This window comes from Salminus brasiliensis, chromosome 5 (assembly GCF_030463535.1).
Source record: "Salminus brasiliensis chromosome 5, fSalBra1.hap2, whole genome shotgun sequence".
NCBI lineage: Eukaryota > Metazoa > Chordata > Actinopteri > Characiformes > Bryconidae > Salminus > Salminus brasiliensis.
Window position 1 is genome coordinate 31,908,593 of NC_132882.1, and position 24,446 is coordinate 31,933,038.

A 24,446-nucleotide genomic window follows, 5' to 3' on the forward strand; every position below is an offset into this window, starting at 1 on the left:
CTTTGAAAGCTGCACATTACGAGAGACTAAAATGGAAAGTTAATAAGTACTGAAGTGGCTCATACAAAGAAACCTCCTCATCTCTCTTAGCTCAAAAAGATGAACCTATAACACCTTGTAATACTGAAACCCTTTCCCCCGCCTCCTTCTTTTCTTCAAGAAGGTGCTACCTTGCTGGGAACACAAGAGCAATATATTACCTAATGTCTGCACCGATTTACATCTCAAAGGTAATGCCACCACAACGTTTATGACTGGGGGAAGAGTGGGGACAGCATGTTCCTCCATCATAAGAGAAAGTTCATGCTTTTTTCTTATCAGATTATGGGTCCGCATGAGTGAAGAGAGCTCTTTATCATCAGTGAGCGTTTCTTCATGATCTAATACTGATACGATATTTCTACAAGCACTTCAGCCAAAACCACAAGCAAGTCATGCAAGTTGACCTGATTGGTGACTGACACAGGCCCCTTATTCCAGAAGTAAATGTGGATATTGACTGACACAGGAAACCATCCCTTCTTCTATGTCTGACATAAGCCTTGTTTGTCTTTCACCATATGCCACCCGTTCCAAAGGTACAACACGTCAAAAGGCAGAGGCGCAGGTTGTGCTACAGTGGCTGTGCTCTCTTAGCCATGGCCAGACTAGGAACACCATATTCCTCATGGAATAAATCATTCGTCATTGAAGGAGAGGGGCACGTAATGGATAGATGAACAATGAGCACATAAATCCTCTGGAGACTAGTGCTGGCAGCTTAGGTTTTAGTGGAAAAAATCGTATGCACAAGACTTAACAAGCTGGCCAGCCTCAAACCAGATGACGAGCAGGGGAAATTACAACATGGGTACAACATGTTGCTGTGTTTTCAGAATAAACATACCTCACTGCAGCTTTAGCAACCTTTTCTTTTTAACAGGTCACACACAGTCTTTGTCACATCCAGCTTGACAGTGTATCTAGGATTGGGGGACTCCCAATACAAAGGATTTTGCACCATTCCCTGGATACAAATTAAACATTCAAAGGCTTTTTCCTTTGTCAAACAGGCCTACTCATTGCCAAACAGGCCTACTGGTTTAAATCATTACGTCCAACAAGAGATAAGCAAGCCTATGAGCCAAGGCACACTGACAAATGTCTTACAGTACAGTATGAACAATAAATACTGACCACTTGTAAGCAGAGAGTCCAGGTTATGCACTGCACACAGCATAGGTGTGTAGTCACAGATCGATCGTGACCTGAGATTATTTAATACAGTTGGAGAGAATTCTTGTAAATTTCTAACATTTAGGCCCAGTTTTATAGATCAGGATAAAGCCTTGTCCTAAATACAATTTTCCTATCAATGGAGAATCATTGGAGAATGGAGAATTTCCTATCAATAGTCAAAGTCTTAGCCCCAGCCCATGAAACCCATTGCCCTCAATGCTAAAAATACACTGCTGAACTATTTAGGGGTTAGGCCAATTAGTGTTATATGACTACATTTAGAATTTCTGAGCTGGGCTAGAGAGAATTCCATCTCAAAGATAGTCCTTAAGTAGTCTTAAGGGTCTCTTTCGACAAAAAAATGACTATATCTGGATGTAGGCCAGAAATAAGTGGGATAAAGCTAAGTAAACCCTCATGGACCAAGCCTGGCCTCTAAGATAAGAGCTGTGCTGTTGGTACCCTCTGTATCTGTTAATTTAGTTCCACACTGTATATTTCCACTTAATTTGCACACAGCGCTCCATTTTAATATCATCATTATTCACCTCGGTGGCCCTAGGGCACTTTCTCTTCACCTGCTTCCTCATGAATAAGTTTCCTGCAAGACTCCTCAAGCAGAAGAGGTCATGAATGAAAACAGCAACCTTAGGGGCCCAGCAACCATCTCGTCTTACCTGATCCCAGGGACAGATGATGCCTCCGAAAAACATGAAGAGGTAACCCATGGCAACCAGACAGGCCCAGATCACTAAGGAGAAAACACGCAGCAGCTTCTTGAAGACCGATTCAATGCAGACCAGGACAAAGATGCTGAGGAAAATGGCAAGCGCTGTCGGGACGGTGATCACGAAGGCAACATGGGCCTCGATGTCCTGCCAAGAGATAAGAACACAGAGTGTCACATAACACACCGTTAAGCAGTTACGGCCCTACAAACATGACGGCCTAACTGAGAGGCATGTATACCCGAAAGGTTGGTTTTGCAGCCTGATCATCCGTCAGCATGACCCTGTGGGTGGGCAAAGTGGCTAGTGCTAAATTATTGCCTACTCGACTCAGTCAAGTGCAGGATTTTCCATTCTAATAATAGTTTGCCCCTTAATTGCTGGATATTTTAACCTAAGTTGCACACAGATTGGCCCATGGAGACTATGCACAGTACAGGTGCAATATAGACTGTAATACCATTTAAAACTGACTATAATGTGTAAATAGAACTTTTATTATTATACATGAAAATCCCAACCATGTCTTCCAGCTTGATTTTTCTCAGCAGATGAGGTCAAGGTTGTATATACAAACAAAAGGGAATTCCATCATTTTTTCTAATTTATTAAATAGATAGGATGTAAACAGAGTCATTCAGAGTGGTTTAATGAAGTGCTCTGTTCCTGAGAAACTTACAGAGTGCTGGTGAGTCACATTGCTGGTGATGTGTCCCAGATGTCTAAAATGTTTAATGCCTCCAAAAGCATGAGAGATGCTTCTATTCCATGTAAATTATTAAATTATATGTAAAATATATAAAAAATTAAATACATTGCCTGATGCCTGATATGTTCTTTAATGGTCATCATAAAATAAACCATTGGCCTATATTGTAATTACTTTTTTGGCAGAAGTACAAGGGCATTCTAAGACCTAGTACAGTTCCTAAAGAAAAATTTGAACCGTTTTACCATCAACATCATTACATATAAAAGATAGTTGTGGACATTGCGACACCTGATTCCTATCACCACCACTGAAAAGGAGTCTGAGTTCTCTACAGTTAACCATTTCACACCAAACCAATGTGAATGACTTTGTTTTATTTACATCTCAACCATTGAATTATGCAAAGATTTAGAAAAATGAGTGGAATTCCTGCTTAATACAGATAAACTATTAAAACTGACACTATGGTGGGAACTAACAGCTAGCTCCATAACCGACTATTTGGTCCATAATAATTTAAAAGAATTGATAACTCAAGAAAAGAGAAGGCTCCAATATTGGTCAAGACTTTCAAACTTTCAATTTTAAAGTGAATTACAAAATAGAAAACTGTTTGGTACTGCCAATTAACCCAAAACAGGATAAGAAAATACCACATCTCCTCCGACTCATGCAAAGCCAGCCACCACTTCTTTTCTAACTGTCGTCAATGCAGCATTGTCAGGCAGCCAATACACTCAGAGGAAATCGGCAGGTCCCCAGCTCCACCACACCAGCCTGTGCCAATTAACATCGCTTAAGAGTGATGGGAGGAGAGAGAACACTATCTACCCAGCTGGAGAGAGCACGGCCTATTGTGCTCTCTTGGACTGTAGCAACTGATGGCAAAGCGGCATGGTTCGGGATTCAAACTCAGAACCCTCAAGCCATAGTGGTAGTGCATTGGACCGCTGAGACGCTCTGAGCCAAACAAACAAACAAAACGACCAGGTGCAAAGTCAAAAGTCAAATCTCCCACACTGCCCCAACCATGAGCCCCAACCAATTTACCACCAGCATTTTAAAATATCACAATATATCACCTCATTGCCATTGTACCGACCAACCATAGCATAGTAACAGATCTGTACTGTTTCTAAAAACAGGTTTGGGGCAGAATCAACAAATCAAATCTGACATGACATGCCAAATGCAACATTGACAGATTCTACCAATACTAATAACACCTCTCGTGATAAAATGAGGATAAATTGACAATGTGTTCGATCACATCATTTAACCACATTGAGCCATATACCTCGCTGAGCACAGAAACAGTCGATCATCTGCCACGTCTGACACACAGCCTAAATCAACTCACCACAGCTCTTTCAGGGTTAAAAAAAATCCCACAGTGAAGAGCATCTTCCAAAAGCCATGTTTCAGTGGCGTAAAACAAATAGTGCTAGTCAGCAGCTGGTCAGTAGGGCTGTGTAACGGCAAGAACCTAGCAATACAACCCGTATCGCAACTGTCACAGCAAACTGTCACAGCATAAAAACACCACCATATGCATAAAATCTATGGGATCTGAAGACACTGAAGACACAGTATAACACTGCAATCTAGATGACCAATTGTAACTCCTGTATTGTATAGTCAGGTTCTTGCCACTCATCTCCTTTCGTCTAGTGTTTTTTCTACGCTTCGTCTACGTTTAGTCTACGTTTAGTCTACGTTTCGTAGCCTTCTAAGTAGTAAAGGCTATCAAACTGGCATATGATTATACACAATCAACAGCTATACAAAGTGACACTATAGAAACAGCTGGATAACTGCTCCATTCTAGTCCTCTAGAATCTTGCGGTCAAGTTCAGAACAAACAACGTAATGTTTGCCTTTAGTGGTGCATTTGAACTACCGTAGTAATCTCCCCACCCCCACCCGCTGCGCCAGATCAGTATATAGTGATTGCACAGCTTTCTGCTGTGAGTAAAAGCATTCATGTGGGTCAGTGAGTCGCTGGGCCGCAACCTCTGTAACAACTGCCTCGTGCTTTCACAACCTGACTGGCTATCTTCCATTAGCTGGATTCAGACACATTTGAACAAGCCAGAAACTTCCACAAGGGCTCTGAAACTTTACGCTGGCCATTCTTTAGCTCCTCGCAGTTGCTTGGTTAAACAGCGACTGCTGACAGCTGCTAGTGGGTTTGTAAGATAATCTTAGGTCAAACATTACTTTTTTAAATCCAGTAATATTGGCAGCAGCACAACTACGCAATTTAATGATGCGGTAGACCAGAAATCTTCACAGACAGGGAATGTTAGCACCATTAAAAGCGTGAGGTGACTGAAATCTTTAAGTCCTTAAGCAGTTTGGGTCTGGTCAGGTCTCCAAAACAGATAAATAATGGATAAATTTACGTTCTTTTAAAGTTAAACATTAAACATAATTTTTTTTATTACCTGAAGCAAGATTAGTGCATTATTTTTGTTTTGTAAAGGAGCACTGTACAAACATTTGAGTATCTCAACAGACATGAGCTGTCAAATAACTGTACCAAGCCCTCAAATTTGAATAGCTTTAGGTAATGTAGGTACACTCTTAAAAATAATGGTGCTTCAAATGGTTCTTTAAGCAATGCCATGTTTTAACGGTTGTGTAAGAGTGAAGAACCTTCACAATGGTATAGAACCTCTAGAAGTGAAGGCATCTCTATCACAAACATGGTTCTTTATGGAACCAAAAGTGGTTCTTCTACAGCATTGCTGCGGCAAAGAACCACCAAGGTAATGTCAATTTCAAAGCTTTACACAATACTCTTATTCCCCAAACTGTGTTCCAACAATAAGCAGCAATGGGCTCCTCTAAGCAGCTGTCTAGCACATGACCAAGAAGCAGTAGAAGTCAGGGTTTTCAGGAGCCCCCTTTCAACAGTTTATAATGTATTCAAGAAATGTCATGTTACAGGAACAGAAGAGGTCAACCTGAGGTCTGGAAGACCAAGAACACTTTCAGAAAGAACTGCTTGTTGCTAGGAAGGCTAATTAAAACCTCTGTCAGACTGCCTAATACCTTCAGGACAATTTAGCAGACTGTGCTAACTGAGTTGCACTGTTCTATTGGGCAATGGAAGAAAATTATCAGAAGAAAACCTTTCCTGCGTCCTCACCACATCCCCTAAAATGGAGTGGTCCTAAGTGCTGACAATGCAAGGTGCCCAAACTTTTGCCTCAAGCTTTTTTGTCATTGCGACAAGATGAAAAAAATAAATATTACTTTGAATAAACAAATAGGTCATCCATATATTTATGCTGTTTGGAAATCATGCCCTCTTTTACTTCCTTAGCAGCAGAAATTTTAACGAGGGTGTCCAATCTTTTTTTTTTTTCTTTCAAAACAGCTCCTCCTCTGGGTTTACCCACATAATATCTTACGCTCTCACTGGTTGTAGGTTATTGCTGCGTTCCCCAGCAGGTCCAAATAGTTAGCCTGCTAGGTATCTTTTGGGCGTCTGTGAGGCATCTGAGAGCTCTTGGATGGCGTCTTTGAGCAGCTTATAAATTGTGATCAAGCCAGCGATCGAACCAGCGATCAAGCGAACACCGCTTTGTCTCTGATCTGGGGACTTTGTCAGTGGTCTCAGAAAACTGACGGCAGATGGAAAATCAATGCTAAAATCGTGTTGTGAGAACTTGGCATTAGTTAGTGTCCAAAATAAAAAATATATACAAATATGACACATCAATCATATAAGATACATAACATGCAACATATAAAAATGGCTAGTATGTCCCAAGCCCTTGAAAACTGCAACTGGATTTGCAATATCTGAGGACTTTTTGATTTGGAGTTAGGTGCAAAGCCAACTCCCCCCCCCCCCCCCCTTCCGCAGGCAAGTGATGAGAAAATGATGAAGACGCGAGGCGAAGGGTGTGAAGTTGTTCAATGCAATGATGGCACAAGAATGATAGTTTTTAAAGGGCTGAGTGGGAGGAGTTTGGGGCAGCCTTAAGTTATGTCACAACTCCCATATTTGTCAATCAGCTATTAGAATTTGGACTTTTTTTAACTGTACTGCATCTTCTGTCTACTCTGGAGCAAGCCTGGTGGATAATGTTTCATCCCAGCCGGGATGTGCGTGCACATTCTCCACATATAAAATATTGACTTGAGGAGTGGCTTAGTAATTGGGCTGCTACAATGGACCTGAATGTGAAAAGCATTTACATTAGCAACACAGCCAGATTCAGTTAGCATAAGGGTTACAGAGCAATGATAGGAAAAGACAGCTTGATTTCCAACCACTTACATTGGATTCCTTTACTGTATGCTGACAACTGGCACAGTTGCAGAGAGAAAAGAAAAGCAGGGTTCTAAAGCAGGTGGCTTTTGCCATGCAGTCGCCAGCGTGTCTGCGCTGTTACACAGAGCAGAAAAAAAAACATGCTCGATGTTATAGGAGATGACACAGTGCAAATTTGGTTGGATCTCTCTTTCTGCTTCACACACGCCACCTCTCCCTTTCTCCTCGGCCGCCGTCTGGGTGAAAGCAGAGGCGAAGTGAGAGAGAGAGAGAGAGAGAGAGAGAGAGAGAGAGAGAGAGAGAGAGAGAGAGAAAGAGAGAGAAAGAGAAAGAGAGTGTCTCTGCAGAGTTACACAAAGCCGCTAACAGATATTTAAAAAAAAAAAACCTGCCAAAGCCCCATGCATAATGGATGAAGTCCGGCTTTCAGAGACACCCAAGATATGAGAGGTCTGCTAAAAACTGGAAGGGGAGTGTTCAGTCAGAGTGCATGCAGGAGTCAGGACCAACCAGTCTGCAACAACAGGGGCTTTCAAACATAACCATCAACAACAAAAACAACTTTATGAAGCAGTTCCAAATATCCAAAGGGTATTCGGATATTTGGGCCTTCTTTGCCCTATCGAGCAAAGTATCACTGGCAATCCTTTCGGAGAGTTTGACAATGGCTCTTTTATCTTGTTTAAATCTGCCAACAGGGGAGATATGCAGCACGTTGGCCAAAGTACAACGGATCAGCATGGGGCTTCCTGCATCCTGCCGTGTTTACTATTACTGTATAAAAGCTATACAAATTTTTCTAGCTTGTACTGTACTGTTCATCTCTGCTCATTTGGAGCACAGTTTGAAGCAGAGTTACTTATTGATTTGTTTAATTAGAGTATTGATTAAATAGGAACTAAATGAAAAACTTCAAATGCACATAAACCTTTCGTAGATAGAAGCAACAACAGCATTTAAAAATCACATTATTCACAGTGAAGTGTGAATTACACAGTAGAAATGTAGAAGTTTCTAAATTGGCTTTAAAGGGTTGAACCTTATAGTAGGAGTGCCCTTTGCACTTTTTGTTGACACGTTCTGCCACGCTAGATTTTTCATTGAAGGAAAAACAATGGGAAGCATATTGAACATGTTTGAGGCAATGAACAGTTTCTTCATTTTATTTAAAGAGTATATTCACCCTCAATATCAGCAGTTCCCCTGACGTCTCTGGCCATAATTACATTATAAACTCAACGTACAATATACAGATATGACCTCGATCATTTTTGCTGACCCATTGTTTTTATTTGCACGTATTTTAGCAGAGATGTTGATTTTGGCCAGTCGCGGTGTTCTGTTCTCTTGCCTCCTCTCTGTCGGAGTTGAGGACAAGTCCATGTGCAGACAGAAACATCTATTGTGTAGAAAAAGAGTGCAGTGCATGCAATTACCACTGAGATATAGTAATGTAATGGATCGCCCCCAGTTTGACACACATGTGAACCGAGGATTAACCACCAAAGTTTAACCATATTAGTGTGAAATTCAGTTTTACTGCTGCTGTAGTCATTCACACTATTTCATCTCACACCATGTGGGCCAAAAGGTTCTGATCTCATGCATGGTTTAAGAATTGCTGTGTTGGGTTTCTCTGTGCATCCAAGAACACACTGAGAGTACATCCCTCAGCCTAGTACTGTGAGTATCAGAACACAGCAGAATCAACAAACACCACCAAGAGCACAAAATATGATTTGTCTGTCTTTATATGGTAACACAGGGGTAACACTGCAAGCATGACCAACCATCTGAAGTGATACTCTGGTGTGACAGTGGAGGGTAAAGTTTGTCTCTGTACTTTTTTCTATTTTGCTGATCCAAAAAATGATCTGATACATGACTGAAAAACCATGATCTGTTCCCTGTTACTTTAAGCTAGCAAGACAGCTCATTTAAGCTCACAAAGAAATTAGCAACCTTATCAAGTAACCCACAAGCTCCGTATGACTTGAATTTTGGCTTCTCCTGATTAATCAGTGCAAACTACATCCAACAAAATGTGTCCCCTCCAAATCTTCACTTCCAACAGCTTTGTATAAAACTAGGAATTACACACAAACTGCTAAGAACTAGGAGGACTGAAATGATTGCTCTTGAAATGTTGGTGATGCAATTAGATAAAATCATCTATGAAAATGATTTGTATTAAAGCTTTGATTATTTCATATAACTACAATACATACAGCTCACTTTGTTTCATAGATTATAATTCACCTTTGGGAAAAGATGAATGTTTGTGATTCAAGACGAAGACCAGTTTAGCTTCTCCTGATTGGCTCAACACTGGAGAGACTGGGCATTATGGCATAATGTAGAGATCTGCTGAACATCCAAACTGGGCGAACACTGGTAAATAGAAAAGTGTGTCTTTATCTGACATTACTTCTCATTTCTTGGTACATCTCGTGGAGACATCTTGTGGTTTGATGGTGTACACAGTCTAATGAAACATGATCAGTTACATGTTTAACACAGCTGTTGGCATCGAAACAAGTGCTAGTGCTGTGCCTAGTTTAGAAATACAGCATGTATCTTCTCATGTGGTCATGTATATAATATAGTTTAATTACATTAAAACAGTATAGCAGTTTAATATGCAAATAAAGTTCAAATCCTGAGCCATGCAGCCTCGCCACCAACAGGCGGAGTCAGAGAGAGCACTATAGAGGGTCTGCATTGAGGTCATGCTTCTGCTGAAACATGCCCCCTTTAGTTGGACTAAGTGGCTTAACATTCAGCAGCACGGCAGTGTTTATTAGGGAATATGACCAAACCAGGAATAAAGCGATTATCTGCTAAAGACAGTTAGACTCAACAGCAATCCATCGAAATTACCAAAGAACCAGCGGTCCATGGACATCAAAGTGTAGCCAGGAACATCCAGCTAACCGAGGATCAAATCAAATCACACCCGTTTAGAGGATAAAGCCTCAAGAGCACAAAGTGGAGTGAATGGTCTTAGGACTGTTTTCGACACTTCATCCAGGTTTGTTAACTCGCTCTTACTTGAACTTAGCATGTCGCTGAATTCACAACTACAGTGCGACTTCACCGCTCAGTGAGTGAGGGTTCCAGTTGTTTCTGTTAATTACAGCAATCCATTCATATCTGTTTTCTTCTGTACAGGAAGAATTCCTGCTGAATCTGTTTGTACAGTCAATCGCACAACAGCTCTTTCACATTTTTGCAATTTAGTGCCATTCACACTGAACGCTAACTCTGCCATTCAGTCAGTCTTTTTGCCACTCAGTGGGTGTGGCCACAGTGACTCGCTTTCTCCCGTCATCACTCTTCAGCGATGTTGATATAGCGATGTCTGTTAGCTGGTGCAGTAGATCTGGAAACCGGTGCTTTCCTCGTTGGCGGTAGTTCGAAAGGAGATGAGGGATGACTTCACATGCATTGGAGGACGTGTTAAGTCTTTCGAGTTGGGAGCATTTCTGGTACTAGGAGGAGCTACAAATGGGTGAGTTTACTGGCAGTACCAAACAGGAAGAATAAGAGAAAAATATGACCCAAAAAAAAAAAGCATAGCAAAAAGTCTTCCAAGGGTTAACTCAAGGGCTAATGTGGCATCGTTTTTGCCAATTCCTGCATGGACTTATGAGCACAGAGGACAGACACTGAGCCCCCAAGCACAGCCCACTGCACCATCCGTACCGAGCACAGCACAGGCAGAACAGGCTGTTTCAGCTGCTGCTCGCTAGAAGGGTCGAGGGTGCTGTGGAAGCAGGTCACAGGAAGAGAGAGGCACATCTTTAGAAACAGCCCTTGAGTGCATTGGTGCTGTGGGCTTCCCCCCCACCACCACAATCAACATGATGTGTGCAGCCACCGGAACAGGAAAGACCCTCGCGCTCCACCCCAGACAGGCTTGGCTTCAGTCCTGGATATAGGTCAGGCGCTGCGTGCATAAGAAAAGGCAGCCACACAGGCAAGAGGCACAAGCTCAGCCACAGGGTTAAGTCCTGGCGAGTAATGCAGGCCTAACCTTTATGTAGCAGGTTGATGGGCCTTTGCGTTCAGCGCTGCATTTAAGCATCTGTTATTTAGAGCGTTTTCAAGTCACTCGCCTGGCTTCCAGTGGAATCTGTGGCATGAGGGAAAAAAAGCCTCGATGCAATTTAGCAGTGTCAATATTTTGCTTTGGCTCACAGATTCGCTCTTCAAATGAATGCTGCTCTTTTCCACCAAACACTGCCTGAAATATACCCGACAGCCAGCACGTATTTAAGCGCTCAGGATTATAGGCTCGACACACAGATTCAGAAACATTAGTGTATGTTGGATGAACTTAATTCTGCTCCCTTTTTTTGGGGAGCTTTTGAAAAAAGTTGTTGCATCTGACCCTGAATGGGTCCGATCCGAACATGGGCCGAACTATGAAAATCACTGATTGCTCAGCAAGAACCTTAGCAATCATAACTGACTTTTATGCGACCCAAATTAAAACCTGCTCTAGCAACAGAACATCACTGCAACACTGAAAATTGAGGCTTGAATCAGGAGGGGTGGCTACCCCACAGCTACCTTCAGCCAAGCCTTACTGAGGACAGGATTTAAATGGAAGTGCATTATCATTGACAGGTTAATAGTTTCTGCTCGATTCGTTCGGCATAATTAACCATGACTAAGCCTGTTGATTTTCCAGATATGCTCACTCTCCAGCTTCACAGGATCTTTATGGCTCTCAGCATGAATCGAGTAGAGGAGACTTTCTGAAAGCAAAGATGAAACGCTCCATAAAATAAACAAAGACATGTGGCTGGAGTGTAAACAGAACTGATTTCCCAGAGCTTTTGTCCCACCCCTCCCGCCATCGTTATCTTCGCTGAGTGCTCTGAAAATGTGCTGGCTGCCATCCAAAGAGAGGCAGCATCAGCTGCGGGCTGTCGGGGGGCTGTACCTGTGTCAGAGGGAGTCACGGAAAGCAAGAGACATGAGGAGAGACAGAGATAGGCACTCAGAAATCAGACAGACAGAGCAACAGCAAGGGACAACAGGAGCCTAACTCCGCTGCCTATGCCACATGCTCAGTGAAGCCACGTACCTCCCCAGCACCCGATTCCAACCAGCGTGGACACCGGGACACTACCTCCACCACCCATCTCCCTGGTGACCTTCCCCCCCATCACTTCTGCACTCACCAGCCCCGAGGCGAAGAAAACGGCCAGCAGCGCCAAGCAGGCGCCCATCACGATCAGCAGCAAAAAGACGATGAGCGGGTGCTGCTGGCTCATGCGGCAGTATGACTCGTACAGCCAGTCGGGCGACCTCTGCCTTCGGCTGGCCCCTCCAGCCCCACCGCCTAAGCTGCCCGTCCCGGGCAGGCTGCCCCGCTCCAGCAGGTAGCGCCTCCCGCGCATGGCCCCCCTCCACATGGAGACGGCGGGCGACGGGGCCTTGGGCTGATTCTCCTCCTCCTCCTCGCAGAGCTCTTTCAGATGCAGCGCGGCGGCACGGGCGGCGGGGCCGCAGCTCTGCCGGGACACCGGCAGGACGCTTTCCACTTTGGAGCGCAGCATCGCGCAGGCAACATGTTGGACTGGCACGCGAGCAGGCGAGAGAGAGAGTGAGGAGAGAGGGAGGCAGCGCGCGTGTGTGTATGTAAGAGTGAGGGAGAGAAAGGGGGGGAAGGGGGAGGGACCGTTGAGACGAAAGGGGGGGGGGAGTAGAAAGGAAGAGAGAACGGTGGAGAAAGCGAGGGTAGAAAGGGGAAAAAGAAGGTTCACTTCAGCTATGCTAATGCATAATGCAGTGCTGAGAGCAAATTTAAAGCTTTAAAATGAAGGACTTGTGTGGCTTTCCGGGGCTTTGGCAACTGGATGGATTTGAGGGAGCCTTTTATTACACAGGAGGCATTGATTCAGCTCTTTTTCTCCTTCATTTCCCTCTCGCTCACTCTCCCTGCTTTCCACATGCTGCTCCATCCCGGACGTCAGCAATGCTCGTGTTTTTTCTACTGCTTCATCGTCTGGCTGTTAAGGAAGGCGTCAGGCTTCAGAGAGCTTTGCAGTAAGTAAGAGAGTGAGGGAAAAACAAAGCCTCACAGCAGTCAAACAACGTTTCTCTCTCACACGCCGTGGTCTAAAGATAGAATCAGCCACAGATTTGCTAAGAGAAAGCCCTGATCCTGTCTTAGCTGGGTAGGGCAAAATGATTTCAGATAATCCAATACCCACTTAGAGTCACGTCTACAACCGCCTGACCTTTCGACTCGATTCTAGCCATCGGAGTTACCTCAGGAAAGCCTGGATCTGACATGAAGAAATACTCTGTCTCTGTCTGACAGCGTTATGTTCTGTTAGATACTCTGTATCACGTATCCTGAGACCTGAAATTGTGTACATACACTGCATTCTAAGGATGTTAAGGGTTTTTTGACCATATTGATGCTCTCTCGCAAAGCCCTTCTCTCTAAATGTACAATTTTGGACAAGGACAAATTTCAGAGGAAGTCAATGGAATACTTTATTCTAAGTCATTTTGGGGCTATTTCTATTGGTGTAGTCATCATGGACCTGAAAACAATAAGTTTTTTGCTGTCACTGTGGTCAGAGGGGCACTGGTTTGAATCCCGATCACGCTGCTAGCCATCAGCAGCCGGGGCCTGAGAGAGCACAATTGGCCTTGCTCTCTCTAGGGTGGGTAGATGGCGCTATCCCCCACATCACACTAGTGCGGCACTGGCCATCACTGGTGTCTGCTGGCCGATGTGTCCGAGCCAGGTATATGCCGCTTCCCTCCAGGCGCGTTGGTTGCCTGGTGATGTCTCATCAGCAGCAGTGTGGTCAGTGATTTTAAGGAAGCCATGATTGTTGATGCTTGTCAGGCTGGTTTGAACATTTCTAGAACTGCTTATCTCCTGAGATTTTCAGAACAGCTGTTTTTAGAGTTTACTCAGAATGATGCAATAGAGAATGGCCAGACTTGTTTGAGCTGGCAGAAAGGCTACTGTACCTCGGATAACCATTCTCAACAAATAAAAAAACGTCTTTAGTTTTCTACATCGTTTGACCCTGTAGGTGCTCTTCACTGTGTAAAACGTTCTAGATGAACAGAACAATAAAAAAGCATTTGTTTTTTACCTTAACTTCCATTTAAAGGAAGGAACATTTTGCCTTCTCCTGTAAAGTTACAATTTTAAATACTGTCCAGTGTTTTTCATTGGACAGCGACAGTATGCACACTGCAGCCTATGTCTTCCACCATACTACACACATACTGCCCTTCCCCACCTCACTTAGGCCCTTCCGACATCTCGGCCCTATCCACAACCACTGACTAGATTCCTCAGCCACTTCAGACGATTCCTTCATGGCTACCTTCAACCAGCAACAATGTGATCGACTTTGCTACCAAACCCCTAACACCTACCTCTAATGGTCTAATAAATGCCCGCCACCCACACTCTCTCACCTCAGCCTTCCTTCAACTGGAACTGTTGGCTCAGAAGACTTTGTTGGGTTCCTCTTGTTCCACTTAGCCAAGAGCAGAAAACTGAGGCTGCAGTGAGAACAGACTAAACTAAACTAAAAAAAACTGGAGAGATGGTCTGATGAATCTCGATATCTGCTGAAGAACACAAATACATTCATATGGTCATGATCTGGAACCAACAGCATGAATCCATGAACCCAACCTGCTTTTTGTCAACAGTCCAGGCTTGTGGAAGTGGTGTAATGATGTGGGGAATATTTTCTTGGCTCACTTCGGGCCCATTAATACTGAGCAATCGACGCTTGAATGCAATAGCCTAGAGTATTGTTGCTGATCATGTTCATCCCATGGTCCCTTCATGACCACAATTAACCCTTCTTCTGACAACTACTACAGCACAACAATGCACCAGGTCACAAAGCAAAAGTCATCTCAAACTGCTTTCATGAACATGGCAATGGGTTTCCGTGTTCTTCAGGGGCCTTCCCACACCTTTGGCATTTGGTAGAATGGGAGATGCACAGCATTTCAGTGTTCCTGACAAATCTACAGGAAATGCAAGGTGCAATCATGTCAAGATGCAACAGAATCTCATATGAATGGACTTTTCTAGGAGTTTCATAGTTAGGGAAAGTGTGGTCAACATTCCCAGACACTTTGGTGATACACAAAAAAGAATTCAGTATTGAATTATTTCAATATTTCATTAATTAAATTATGATCACATGTTTATATGACTTTAGCATAAGGACCTAAATTCAAGCTCCAACAAAAAACAAACAAACAAACAAACAAAAAAAGCCTGAAATGCCATATTGCATTATGGGGTTTGTGCCAGTTGTGCCAGGAAAGACTCATTTCAGTGCAGTGATGCAACAGAGTTCAGTCAAAAACTGTGGACGTCAAGGCTGCTAGACCCATGAACAGCCTAAGAGATTATAAAGCTGCCGTTTTTGTACATCATGAGGCAAAATAGTTGCCTCTGGCCCCGATTAGGATAAGCAATACCACCTGCATAAACTTTCCCCAGGTAAGTAAATCACATTCTGGCTGGTGTCCTACTTACATGTTCATAAGCCTCAAAGTACTACCAGTATGGCTCTAAAAAAAGGTTCCGTTCCATAAGTCATGAGGCTATACGTTAATTCTCACTCCCCCAGCTAAAAATAAACCCAGTGCAAAATGCCCTTCCTTTCTGTTCTACCCACAATGTTACAGTCATTCCCTTCTACAAACACCCAACACACACAGTAGCTCACTTTTCTGTTTATACTAGCCTGACACTAATTAGTGATTACTGCCAAATCCTGTCAGTAAACAGCAACATCCTGGAAAAGTGCAGCAGCTGTCAAATGACTTCCATACAAAGCATTATACAGATTCAAGAAGGGGGGATAACTACAGATAGCATAACTTAAAGGTGTTGGAGGCAGGGAAAATGCGTGAGAATCTAAGCAACTTTGATAAAGGCCAAATTGTGATGGACTCAGAGCATTTCCAAAACATTAGGCAGGTCTTGTGGGAAGCATTCCCAGTATGCAGTGGTTAGTACCAATCACAAGTGCTCCAAGGAAGAAAAAAGGGTGAACAGACGACAGGTCATGGACACCCAATGCTCACTGATGTAAGTGGGGAGTGAAGGCCAGCCCATCTGGTCTGACCATACAGAAGAGCTACTGCAGCAGCACAAATTGCTGAAAAAGACAACACTGGCTGTGCCTTGTGGAGTCCATGTCTCAATGGGTCAGAGCTGTATTTGTGGCATGAGGGAGGGCTACACAATATCAGCAAGGTGGCTTTAATGTAATGGCTGGTTGGTTGTGATTCAGAACAGATGTGAAAGTGATTTTATCATGTTTCTATTCCACAATTTCACTGTGTGTGCACCAGTGCAGGCCTGTGTGTAGGCTATACTATTAATTTGTCTCATACGTCACTCCAAAAATTGACCAACCTGCCATCCTACATTGTGGCAGTGTTTGTAAATGTACAGTTAGCTGCCAAGAAATGTCACTGAGTATAATAGTAAGCCTCATGAACTAGCCTGGGATCATGCTGTTTATTTCATCATTTCACAAATTCCTAAATTGCTCGATTTAAAAAATGGCACTTTCTATAGTCTAAACCTGCTGTCTGAAGTGTTACAGCACACAAAACACCATGTAGAAATATAATAAAATATGATAAAAGACTCTGCAGCCGCTCCCCTAGCCCTGCATCCCTCCATGTCCGGCGCCTCCCCGCTTCACCACAGGATACAGTGGCTGGGATGGATGGGAGGTCCTGCTGCTGCAAAATACAACCGCAGTATGAATGCTACAAGGCTCACTCCTATATATATGCTGTGCTATGAATATGTCAAGCTTCATCAATATGTCAGCTTTAGCTTGCTAGATAAAGGTTTGGCTTTGGCTTTAGCTCTTCAAGTTGCTCAGACTAGAAAAGTGGGCGGAGTCATTCTAGCCTTGTGATTGGTCAGGGGCATGATGATGTAAACCTGACCCACTTTTAGGACCGGCCATTCCACGTCAAGAGGAGGGCGATACAGGTGAAATACACCAGACTTTGAGAAGAGATTCATGAGATATACTTTGTACATTTTCACTGGGGACCCTAAGGAGCCAGATTAACTTAATTAGAAAGAAAACTCAGATTTAGGTTCCCAGGGGCTTAAGAATCTTTGTGCGATACCATGTTTTATATTGCAATATATAATACACAGACTTGCTCCTATTCCCTGCCCAAAAATGTGAACAGGGTCACACTTCTTTAGTTTATTTAAAAGTAAACACACTACGTCTTGAAACCATGCTTCAGATGCCCCCAAGACACCATAAATACTGCAAGAGGGACAAGTTGAGTTACAATACAAATACAACCTCACCGCCACTGTGACCCCTTCTCTTCTCCTCACATGAATATGCCATCTTCATCATATTATAATCTCTATGGTACTCTATGGTCCTCAGTTTAGTATGACTGCAGTAAATTGTGCATTTATTTAGATTGCAACCAATGTGATAAGCATTGGTGATCGGCCCAGAAGCTGCAATGCGGATTAATTGCTTGACTATGTGTTTTGCTGTTCACAAATGTTCACATCTGCATAGCATCCTCCTGACAAACAGAAAAAAAGATGGAAAAGCAGCTCATATGGTGACTAATGGATGGTTAACCAATTCACGTAGCCTAGCACAACTACTCTAAGGATTGAAATAACTGCATTTCAGCACCTGAGACACATCCTGTCTCCATCATCCAAGCACTCACTACCAGAAGGCCACTATTGTTCTACGGCATTCCCACCCAGCCTTAAATCATTTGAATTGTTTCTGCAGAGCAGCTGGAATGTTAATAGAGAGTGAGTGAGACTACCGCGTCTCTTGATTTATTGTCTTATGCTATTGCGGCATTCCTGGTGTGAAGTGGAGCCCCAGCTGGAGGACAATGGTCTCTGATTGGGAGCCATGGCACACAGCAGGCACCCAGAAAAAGCAGCATTCACAATGACTGGCCAGTCCAGTAGAGCATGTTCTCCTGCTCTCAGATTAGGAATGACTTTTTTCATTGGCTCTTTTGTCCTTAATGTGACATAAACCAAGGCACACAAAACTATTGAGTGCTAAATGTAGTCCTTGAATAACATGTCTTGTGCAGAACAATTGGGCAGCACTCTCACTTAGAGTACTAAAAACAGGGTGTTTCTTTTTTACTTAAAGTGGAACCCTTTTGGGTGCTAGACAGATCTATTAAAGCTTCCAAATGCCATGGATCCACTGGCTTTACTAGAATTGAAAAAAATATTTTTTAAACAGTGTATTTGTCACACTGTCAACAGTATAAGATCCTTGAGGTACTTTTGGGGGTTTTAAACTGTGGAGGAACATCTTAAGGTGCTTTGCAGAACCTTCCAAGTTTTTTAAAAGGAAAAAGATTCCTTGAAGGTTCCTCAAAGCACCTTAAGAGGTTTCTCCACAGTTGCAAACTGAAGAATCTCCAACCTCTTGCTAGATTTCTTCTCATATGACTAGAGAAATATTATATGGCTAATAAACATGGCATATTTGGTCAGGAAAAGCAGTGTGCAAAAAGAGCAATCACAAATCGATGTGTAAGCACAGAGCATAGATTCTTTTGGAATCAGGTGGTTGAACCCTTGTTACTCTAGATAGCACACAGAGACCAAACTAACAGCTTAGGCCAATAATACATAAAAACAGCTATACGAACATCTAATTAAGTGTAAGGCCAGAACGTGAGTCTGTGGAAGATATGTGGAAGTGAAACCCATTACAATTTACACATTACAATTGTTTAAAATTGCTTTTTGTTAAAAGCAAAAACATTGTTAAAACATGTTAAAATGAACGTCCAAACTAAAATCTAGGTCTAAAATCAAGGGTTTTAAAAAAGAGTTTATCCGGCCTTTATTGGATTCATTTTCTCTACTGAGACACACTCAGCTGGATGCTGGATGATCACCATCCCATCTCATCCCCACCTCATCTCAAAAAGGATTGGATGGAGCACCGTCCATCATTCCAGAGCTCAATGCTGGGGGGGGGGCTTTATACCCCTCTAGCCCACACATTATGGGCCCATACATCATGCATTAGGCATGGTGCCAATAGGTTCGTGTTCACCTGCTCCAGAGAGTCCTATTCTATTGGAAAGAATTAGGCAACTTATTACAGCAATAGGTACAACATATGAAGCTAAACACATTCTATCATCTGCCGGTCCAAAAAGAAAAGTTCTGGAAAAAAATGAGATTGCAGTTCATTTTTTCCAGAACTTTCCTTTTTGGACCGGAAGATGTTAGAATGTGTTCAGCTTCTTTATGTTGCACGTATTTCCCCGGGTCAATTTATCCAGAACAGATCAATAACGAAACATAATCAATGATGTGATTTACTGCCCTTCTGAACCACCCTTGACTGATTCAGTATTGCCTATGAGCAAATGCAATATCAGAACACAACAGATCATGAACTCTGTGCTCTGATAGTATTGTAACAGATCTGGGTTGGAGGTTAAAACTGTTTCTCCATGCCTAACCAGGGTAGAGGTTGGACCAAAAAATAAAGGAGAATCAAGGGCCAAGCTATCTTTGCCAGATCTCTTTCTAAAGCGCAAACATCAGGGTGTTGCCCTGTGCCCGTAATGGAGACGAAGGGAAAATATGCAAGGGAGTAAAGAGTTGCTGTTCTGGAGAACTGGAAAGAACACTGTAAACAAAAACAAACAAAAAAATAGCTTGAGAAACAGGACCACTCAAACGCCACACTCAATAGTGTGAAGTGGATTATATTTGATAAAGCATCTGTCTTCATTTGTCTCGTACTGATCGGCTTTTATTGCCAGTCATTTATCAACTCAAATAAAAGCAAGATAAATTTGAGGGGCGCTGATCCACACAGAGGAATGTATGGGTCACAATTCATTCAAATAGTCTTAAATACATTTGTGGACAGAGTGTGATCTAATATCCTATTGGTATCCCTATTATCTCTATTCAGTCCAATCTTCCCTCTATCTTCACCAGAATGGCTGAGCAAGTAATCCATAGGTCAGTATGATCTTTGTAATGGAGCTAGTTGCGCTGGTTAGGTAAAAGCTGTTCAAAGCCAGACACTGGGTTTATCCCTGATGCAACAATCTGGGATCAGTCTGAGAGACTGGTGCCTTGTACCTACAATGACATGAAATCCTAGCTGTGCCATGCCCACACCTCCAAACAGTATTTAATAAATCATCAGTCAGACAGACAAAGGTTTACCTACACACAACTGGCTTCTGAAAAAGGGAAAACCCATACATCAATAAGTACACCAGTTAGGGCGTAACACTACACAAAAGTCAAGGTTTGGACATTTCAGTTCATTTCTATATTGCATCCATTTAGTGTATACACTAATATTCCGTTTATATATATATATATATATATATATATATATATATATATATATATATATATATATATATATATATTAGTCATTAATTATTTTTTATTATCTCTGTATACATAGTTGTACTATTTCTATTTTGATTTGACATTTATTTATTTATCTAACTGAAAGTAGTGCAAGTAGCCCACTCTGAGGTACAGCCTGTAATGTAGTAAGCAGCAAAATAAACATTAGCATGTTCAGTGCGTTTCCAAACATTCACACACCATGACACTGACCCACCATCCTCATCCGATCCACTGATCCCGCTCTCCATTGCTGGGAACCGATAATGTTTGCACACGGCTGATTTTAAAGGAGCAGGTGGGTCTTTTAGCTCCTGTGTGCCATTTGCACTCGACACAGTCGGACGTCAATCAGCCTGAGCCTGTCACTACGTTTCTAATGACTTGCATCTAAAAATTTCCTGATGGATGCATATAAGGCATCTGTAGTGTATATACACTGACTTTGCTGGTGTTCATAGATCTGAAAAAATGGTATAGAGTTGAGATATAATATGGTGAGGCCTATGGGTTAGACTTGAGAAAGGAGAACGTGATCCATTCCCAGGCCTAACTTGGTAAAGCCATACATGAACTGAACATATATGTATGTGACAGTTGATTTACACCCCTCGTGGAGTTAGACAGTGACATCCTATACATGGAAACAGTGCTACAACACATGACCTGTAGAAGAGTATAAAATGTGAGGTGTTCCTCTGGCTGGAGAGAGAGCAGAGAGGCACAGAGAATTGGCATAAATTTGGAATAAAATGTTTCATCACTGCAACTGAAAGACGGTGGTCACGAGTCTCCTTTCAAGAAGAAATCCTTCCAAGAACACCATGACACATCACAGTCACACATCTGCAGTGACATCACTGTGGTTGTGTGAGTGGAGAGCAGAGTTTTAGTAGTGTGAGGTGTGGGAGTCTCATATGGACATGAAAAGGAGGACTCTTAAAGTAAGTCAGCCTAGAGACGTTCTAAATGAGAAGACCAGTTACTGGTTGAAATATGAGTGGGAGTTCTCAGTGCTCCACATGGCTTCTGTTTAGACATAAAGTCCCACCCCAGAACTGCAAGTGGAGGAGGGTCGATGATATTGTGGCTCGGAATAGGCCAGGTCAAATTAAAAGTCACTAATACAAGCGAGGCAGTAATACAAAATACCTTCAAACTAAAAGCCAAACCAAAAGATTACTAGTCTCGCATTATCCTTTTTTTCTTTACTCCTCAACCCGAAAAATAATTAAGGAAACAGATTAAGGGAGGAAGGGAGGATTTTATTGCTGTCACTTTGCAGATTTTTGGTTTTAAAAATATATACTGACATTTTGCATCTTTAATGTTGGTAGAAGAGTTTATTTAAACTTTGAATTAGTAAATTTTAAAGTATTCATTTTTATTGTCTTCATTGTAAGTTAGCAAATGCATAAAACAACCTCAAGCTAAATTTAAAAGCTGATCTGCAAAAGAGTTATTTGGTAACTGAGCGATTCATAATCCGAATAATGGATTATGTGTTTCAATCATTGTCAGATTATTACATTATTATCACAATAATTATCACAACATTTGTTGCAGCCCCAAAGGATGAACTGGTATACCAGCCACTACTACCCTGCTACTATTGAAACAAGAGCCTTTGTGTATTGGAAAAGTATATATTGCACTTATTTGCTTTGGGTTTCTAACCACTAATTGGGAATCAGGGATTGGGACTATATGAGCCGAATAGGTAGAGCTGCAGGGATTAGAAAACTTAATACAAAGATCTTCTGCATGAAAACACACTGAATCCCACTGAGACGTGACAGTGCGTGGCCTCCAGAAGCTCAGCTCACTCTGTCAATCAAATCATCACCCTTTACTTGGAAACAGAGGCATTCATTTAGCTGCAGTCGTATCATTATCTGCAATTGTGTGACATCTTGGCAGACTGTATCCCATGATGAATTATAGAAGACACACTGGAAAAGCCTTACCTAGTTATCAGGCTACAATATTTGATGTGGAATCATCAACCAGGCCTCACACGCATTGAACCTCTGCCCTCTTGTTACCAAACAACCCTTGGAACTGGAGCGTCTTTTTTATGTGCCAAGCTTTGAGACTGTGGGGAAGTACACTGATCGCATTGATGCAGGGCAACCTGTTCTGCCAATCACAGGCCATAACGTTTTGCTGTGAACATCATTTCATACCAGAAATAATCAGGCCATAACAGCTGTTCGGAACACGTCACAAGATTAAACACATACGAACTCATCTGCATTTCCCTTGCAAGCTCCAAATCCAAGCATCTGTCCCATTTTCAGAGAGAGAGAGAGAGAGTGAGAGAGAGAGAGAGACAACAAGAAAGAAAGAGAGAGACAGCATGTCCATCCCCCAATTAGGCGCTTACACATGCTTTCATCACCCATAATGGGGCAAGTGCTTTACACAACTGTGACACCAAATGTGGCCTGATCCTACATGACCAGGAAAAAAGCTTCCACGTAAGCCCACATAATCGTAAATAAAAACATATTTCCTACAAGCCAATCCCCTTTAAATTTTTTGGAGATCTTGGAGTCTTATGCAAACATTTGGGAGGTAGTAAACACAGCCTCAGCAGATAATCAAACCTGATGCTTCAAAATCAATACAAAAAATACAAAATCCAGGTTTTGCCATGGACATCCCAGTCCCCTGACCTAAACCCCATAGAAAACGTGTGGAGTGAGCTAAAGCAGAGCCATAAAATGATGGTCAGTCAACAATTGTGGCAAACAGAGATTTATGAAACACTCTGATTTGATTATTAAGGATTTAAAGAAATACCCTAAATCTTATAAAGATTTTTGCTCATGTTTCGAATGAAAGATTAAAAAGACAATAACAATAAGGAATATGTTTCTAGCACGTTTTGCTCATTTCCCTCAATTATTGTGAAAGGCACTGTAACTACACTGTCAGTCTGTTCGGTACAGCGCATCAGCAACTTACTCAGACTCTGACTGAGCAGCATCTATTTTAAAATAATGTCTTCTGATTGCAACAGCAATGTCCTTGCCTGGCACGGGGGACGTGCACTGGTTCGTGCAAGCTCATATCCTCCGGGTGAATTTTCAAACCATGTCATGGTGCCGTACTGTGAAGCACACATCTTGCACAACTTTTCAGGTTGAGTTGGCAAGATTCGGCCCCCTGATACAACCTGCCAATTCCACCTTCCCTTCACGGGTAGATGACGGCCAACCTGACCACAGCATTAAAGGGCCCAAATCCTACTTTTTTTATATGTCATATTTTCCTTGAGGTCCAGTAACAACATTGTGTGATTAATGTTGTAAAAATTGGCAGATTTCTTTTATGACAGATCATTTTCCATTCTCTCTTTAATTCTAAGGGATAAAAAGAGGTTGGAAAATGGTTTGGTATGAAATAATTTACCGCAATCTGTAAAATACTGCAGCCATAATACAGTTACAGTTACAACAGTTATCCTGTCCTGTATTGTGCCTCGTTCAAACTGCATTGTGAACCAAAATACTCCTAAAAGCTGCAGGGCTAAACTGTGGTAGGCTGAGTGGGTGGAGTTATGTAAATGAATTGATTTCAAAATGGGTTGTTTCTGATGCTTAGCTTCCATATATGGACTGAGGAGTAAAATGAGTGCTCATAATAGAGGTTCTTTTAGATTATCAATTATGAAAAGAAAATGAATTGCATATTGACAAAAGTAATAAACCTTTTTGACCCTACAGATGTTGATTAGTGTTCAGTGCCTGTATGGCACCACTATCGCATTGATCGCCTGTATGGCACCACTATCGCCTGTAATGGCACCACTATTGCATTGATAAAATTTGGAGAAACAAATTCTTCCATTGTCATTAAATTGAATAAATGTAGGGAATAAATTATTAATAGTACTGTTGGCATAACCCAACAGAAGGTGGACTGCAAAATACATGGCCACCACTTTAAAGTGTACTCAATGTGATTTCTCTATGACTCCACCAAAAGTTTAACAATAACAACAAAAAAAAAAGCACTTACCCCATTCCACTTGGC

The 24,446-nt window shown here is 42.2% G+C and overlaps 1 protein-coding gene across 2 annotated transcripts in view; it reads right to left on the reverse strand.

The window, feature by feature from the left end:
- The window catches only part of adcy2a (adenylate cyclase 2a), a 131,577-nt gene extending 119,011 nt beyond the window's left edge, over positions 1-12,566 (reverse strand). Inside the window, exons 1-2 of one of the 2 annotated variants that reach the window (XM_072680215.1) lie at positions 12,139-12,560; positions 1,896-2,093 (exon numbers count right to left, since the gene is read on the reverse strand). In XM_072680215.1, coding sequence (XP_072536316.1) covers positions 1,896-2,093; positions 12,139-12,516 — 576 coding nt within the window. In that variant the 5' untranslated portion in view covers positions 12,517-12,560. Of the gene's footprint in view, positions 1-1,895; positions 2,094-12,138 lie in introns of both variants that reach the window. The other variant, XM_072680216.1, reaches the window with a different exon arrangement.
- Positions 12,567-24,446: the final 11,880 nt, after the last annotated feature.